This window comes from Hetaerina americana, unplaced genomic scaffold (genome assembly GCF_022747635.1).
Source record: "Hetaerina americana unplaced genomic scaffold, ioHetAmer1.1.p SCAF_53, whole genome shotgun sequence".
Taxonomy (NCBI): domain Eukaryota; kingdom Metazoa; phylum Arthropoda; class Insecta; order Odonata; family Calopterygidae; genus Hetaerina; species Hetaerina americana.
Genome location: NW_027287128.1, coordinates 2,588,042 through 2,593,814, shown reverse-complemented (window position 1 = coordinate 2,593,814; position 5,773 = coordinate 2,588,042). Strand labels below are relative to the sequence as shown.

Below are 5,773 nucleotides of genomic sequence, written 5' to 3'. Positions count from 1 at the left end.
AATTACGTCAGTGTTGAAACTCTTTGTGTTTTATTCACCCCTTTTATCCCCATTCGGTATAATAGCATGGTGGTGGGACATAATTTCAAAACTGGGCGGTGCCTGATTTCTCACGGCCCGAATCACGAAATGTAACGTGGTATCTGTTCATTCTCCTAATTCATTCGCCTCACCTCACGCATACCCGCAAGGTGCTTAGCAAAGTAGAAGCTTCTCTGGGGCTATATCGCGTTTAAATTAATACCTTTTCTACATGTATCGTCAAACAAATAGAGAACAATGGGATACGGCCATAATTAAATATAATTCCAAATTCCTTAAAATATTTAATTAATGGGGTATTAAAAATTATTCAAGCTCGTTTTGTTGTAAAGGTAATCGAGAAACCTAAATATAAGTAGTCACTTTTCATGATTAATTCTACAAGGCGTATGAACGGGAATTACACGCAATGAACTCCGAGGAGTTCGTCCACCAGAATCCGAGGAAATTTAACGTACTAGAAATGCACTTCATTTATCATACATTTCAATCACTATAATGCTAGAAAAATATTAATGCCTGATTGCAGTAGAGAAAGTAGATAGTTTAATGCTTTTGATAGCTATTAGTTATTTTAATATTCTATAATTATTATGATGGATGAAATACTTTGTGTGTAACTTTGCAGAACGAGTATTTATTACTGAGAATTTATAAATTTAGGTTAATATTATCGTTAAATATTTTTCAGATGTTTTTAATAAGCACATTTTTTAGAATTAACCGAGAGAATACGCATGTGCCTTACTGTAATATTTCAAAAGCATAACGAATAATTTCAAACTCCAATTGGGGATGGTGAATATGCGTAATTACGCATACACAAGATGATTGTATTAAGATAATTTCTATTCAATTGAAAAATTTCAGTAAAAAGTGTAAATTAAATATTTAAAACATTGTAAGATGATTAAAATGAAATTAAATAGATTTAAACTCACATTAGATCATTCTGAATATTTTTATGAATCTCGGCTCACAGAAAATATGAATGTGTGTGTGTGTGTGTATATATATATATATATATATATATATATATATATATATATATATATATATATATATATATCAGATAGTAACCAAAAAGTACCCGTAATTCTAGGCAACTGATCATGAAAACATTAAAATAATTGTAAAAAATTTATATCGTCGATTTATGCTAAAGAAACATTACATTCCTGGCATTGACATGTGGAAACATTGGGGTAGACGGTGACTAGTGCCCTAATTTAAACAGGATTTTTTGGTTACGGGTTAAATGCATTAGTAACCGTTTATGCACGACCCACAACGAAAAAGATAAATATTGACGCATACTAAAGATATACAGTATACAAGAAATTAAGCGAAAGAATGGGTAAACACAGCACGTTAAAACGATAACCATGCAGAAATAAGTGCATTTAATTTGGAAGACTACGATATCTCAACCTACAAATTCCTGCCATCTGGTATCGCGCACTAGAACTTCATCCTTCCATGATCTCATAAGCCACCGTTTTAAAGCTAGCCACCCCACTTAGCGATCCCACGAGCGTGGACTTATAGGACTCTAAGTCTCAGACCTAGACAGGCAGTAGGACTACAACTACATACATATCCCAATGAGTTATAAAAATCAAACTGAAATTATTCGGGCTAAAATTTTCCTTATGAACACCCCAAATATTTAAAAAGTTCCATTTCCGGGCGTTTTCAGTCATTGACGTACAAGTCTAGGGCGAGTTAAAATACAAAAAGACTAATAGTGCACAATACCCTAGAGCACATTGCATTGTCTTATAATATTGGCCATCATAATCAGTGGGGAAAAACCCTACGGCGTACTATCCCGTAAGTCCTACATCTTTCAAGAATATAGTAAACCAATGTGTCCTGTATTTGGTACCAGAAAATTTAAAAGATGCAGAGGCCATAACCCTTAACTGACTGCAGTATTGAACGTCATTCGTTTGCTCAAATAAATGTGTAATTCCAAGTTTAAGGAGCACAGTGTTTTAAATATTGATTTATTTTTCTATGAATAACTTGGAAAATGTTTAATTTTATGCCTTTTAACAGTCACGCACTATAATTATTACCAAAACAACATTTCTACATATGTATTTCAGCCACAAAACTATGATTCCGAAAATTATTGTGACCTGAATACTCAGTGTGAGAGCAAACAGTATTACGACACCCAGCATTAAGTGGCAGCCCTTGGAATGGAGGAAATAGAATTTTAAAGAATAGCGGCTACATTCAAATAGTTATTTTTATAAAATCAGTTATATTTCATCACCAACTTGAGTTGTCAAAGTATCGAAGTTGGAAAAGTGTCACTATTACGTTACAGAGTGGTTTGACCGTTTCGTGTCAACATTTATAAAAGTTGCAATTGACTTTTCATTTCCTTCAATATTATGGACACCTCGCAAATTAATCCACAGAACATTTTAGAAACCTTATCCCTCTATCTCTCTTACTAACCCTTCCCTTAATCGCTCGATACCTCCTCTGCCTAGGAACTCAGGATTTCCTCTTCCCATTTAACTATCCCATGACGTGTTAAATACTCTGATTTGGATAGAGAATAGCACGTATGCGTTACAGATCCAGCCCAGTTTTTCGTAAATTAAAGTGAGAATGGATTTCATTGAAAACATTTAATTTCCCATTAATAATATTTAGGGAAAAGGTCACCAAATGTTAGTATCACACATGAAGCACATCCCAAACCGACTAGGAATTTCGATTTCAATAGTGTAGCAAATAAAAATTGCATACCTTTCGCGTATCTCGACCAGAATCAGGAATTAAAGTATTCGAACAGTACATGCAGAATGAAGTCGACGTATCATAATTGCTGACATTTTTATAAATCAATTGCGTCAAATACGCATGAACATAATCACGCATCAATTGCTGTTCACTCACGTATGTAAACATATTCGATTTTTGTCTCTCGACTGGAGCCCTAGATGTCAAAATTCAGGAGAGATTATGAAACAGTGGTCACGATCAGGCATGCACGAGTGTCTTGACACATGACTTTCTACTTTATGTTGTACTATGAGGTCCGCTTTAGGTTATTTTAATTAATTAATCCATGCATTGCGTTGAGGTGACATGATTAATAAAACGTCTTTCATGTAAAGTCTGTAACTGTTATATAGAAAATAAATATTGTAATTATTTCGTAGAAATCTATTAGGGAATCGGAAGATGCTAAAGGTACTAAAACAGAGATGCGATTAAAATTAAATGAACTCTCAACTCATAAATCGTAGTAAAATAATAACAGTGATACTACATAATAGCTTTCAAAGAATTTCCTTGGTGACCTTCCCCGAGGCAGCAGCAAAATATTCCAAAATTTTACGGCCAACTTCTACGATCCATACATCATGGACTCTGCATTCTTGAAATCACTGATGACATTAACGCAAATCTATAACACAAAGTACGCAAAAAATCAATCAGATTAATCTTGGCCTCGTATAATCCATGATAATTTTAAATCAATATTCGTAGTACCTTAATTCAAGGAATTATTTCAGTCCTTTCCCACTCGTACCACTCTTCTATGAGATAAAATAATGAGATAAATGAATAATGAGATAAAATAAAAAGATAAGCCCAGTTTTCGATTATCCATACAGTTAAATGACGCTTAAAATTTGACTTATCTAGCTTTCGCGGTATAGCATAAGAGTTAAGGCCAAATTTAGAAATTAAGACCAAAAGGTCACCGGAAATCAAGCCATTTCAGAAATATCAACGATATCAAACCTGACAGAATGAAGTAAAATACAAGTCTAACGCCGGAACTAGTCCTAGCTTATTGGAAAAAAGTCTAAAAAGAATGGCTGAGGAATGAGAATGGCTTCATCTCACAACCCAAGTTAGAGAAGACGCGGGGGTAGATGCGTTTAATGCCTTCGGAGGAACGATGCCTTGGGTGCTCCACTGGAGACCATCTAGCGGCTTATTCTTGAACTACGGCCTACACAGAGTTGTCAATGGAGAATGGCGGGGTTGGTTATACGGCCGCGTTAGCAACACTCACGTAGCAACAAGCGCACGGTGTCCTAAAAATTCAACTCACCGAAATTCTAGCCGAGTTGTCAGCCTTTATAAATGTCGAAAATCGATCGGAGGCAATTACTTCACAACAAAATTTCAAAATTATTTAAAATCGTACAAGAACTGACAATACGCTGATTCAAGGAATGCTCCGGAAGGATAAAAACAGGAACAACAGACAAAGAGTTAAGCTGCTTATTTCATATTTCAAGCAACCAGGGATTGAATAAAAATCATACACCCATGAAAAAAGCCTCAAAAGGTCAAAAAGTCGAGAATAAGGCCATGAATATGCATGCGTATGACGATCAATAACTCCGAGGCGGCGACAGCAACCGCACGAATTGAACACACGCACCCTACCCAAGCAAGTAGGGCACACGATAGAAATCGCGAGAGAGAATAACCACGGGAGCGTCGAAAAGAATGGGAGCGAGACGGTGGGAATGCGAAGGAAGAAGGAAACCCTTGTGGAAAGAAAAAAAACATTCGCTAATCGTGGGCATGAAATCTCCGGACCGATTGGTGGCGGCATCTTCGACGAGAACGTGAACTCCCTGCCGACCTCTCCATCGCCGTCCCTCCGCGCATGCCCGCGGATCGGGACGGCGGGCCACTAGGGAACAATGGGGGCGGCAGGAGAGGAGAGCAGGGGGTGGTGGGAATCGCATGGGAAAGGGGCATCGGGGGCGAGGGTTCACACGAGGGCCAGGGGGATGGCCGGGGGGACCGGGGTGTTCGCATGGTAGGATGGAAAGGGGAAGAAAAAATGGTCCCGGCGCTTCGCACGAGGGCGAGATACGGGAAAGAAAACTGAGAAGGAGGCGCGCGTTGGGGGGATGACGGGAGGAAGGAGGAGGGAGGCGCGTGAGGTGATTGGAGGGGGAACGAGGGCTGGGAGAGACCAGCGTGGTGTGAGGTCCGAGGGTGGTAGGGAGAGTGCGTAGGGTGCGGGTGGTGTTTCGTGGGCAAGGGAGGAATCGAGGGGGGGGTTGACGGCGGGGCGGGAAGGGGGCCAGCGGGGGACGGAAGGGAAGGCCTCGTTTGAGGTGGCGTCGGGGGCGGCCGGCACTCCGCTCGACGCCATAGCCATCGGCGGACGCGACCCCGGGAAGGAAGGACCTAACCGTACGACACCGCCCACACGCCCCACACACGGACGCAAACAGCCACCACACACACCCCGTTGCGTATGCGTGAGGCGTGGAGACGCGGGTGACCTTTCGAGGACGGCGAGGGCGCCGCGCGGGACTGGAGGGGCCGGGTGGGCTTGAGGCGGGGGCGGCGGAGGAGGTCGGGGGCGGTTTGTTTCAGGAGCATCGGTGATGGGCCGGAAGAACAAGACCCGGCTGGTGCCGGAGCAGGACCGCCGGATTCTCGGTGGGATCTGCATCTGCCAGCTCACCGTCGTCCTCAGCATCGTCTCCCTCGTGTACCTCACCGTGGCCGTCTACCTGCCCTCCCACCGGGCCTTCAACTCCGGCCTCGACCCCATCCCCTTCACGTGCAAGACCGTCTACAGGAACATGCCGGCATCTTCGTGCACGTGGGCCTCGTGCGGGGAGTGGTGTCTCACCAAGACGTCCGGACTATGCCCGCAGGTGAGAAAAGGGCGAGGGCGTACACACCCGTGAGGTATTCCAACGCCCCTCCACCGGCCAAT

At 41.8% G+C, this 5,773-nt stretch overlaps 2 protein-coding genes across 2 annotated transcripts in view; one reads left to right on the top strand and one right to left on the bottom strand.

The window, feature by feature from the left end:
* The window catches only part of LOC139694734 (cilia- and flagella-associated protein 298), a 191,438-nt gene that overhangs the window by 98,571 nt on the left and 87,094 nt on the right, over positions 1-5,773 (bottom strand). The gene's annotated exons all lie outside the window — the stretch shown is intronic.
* Positions 5,420-5,773, top strand: part of Teh4 (tipE homolog 4) — a 58,056-nt gene continuing 57,702 nt past the window's right edge. The window contains exon 1 of the mRNA XM_071593226.1: positions 5,420-5,711. Within this exon, the coding sequence (XP_071449327.1) occupies positions 5,436-5,711 (276 nt within the window). The 5' untranslated portion in view covers positions 5,420-5,435. The remainder of the gene's footprint in view (positions 5,712-5,773) is intronic.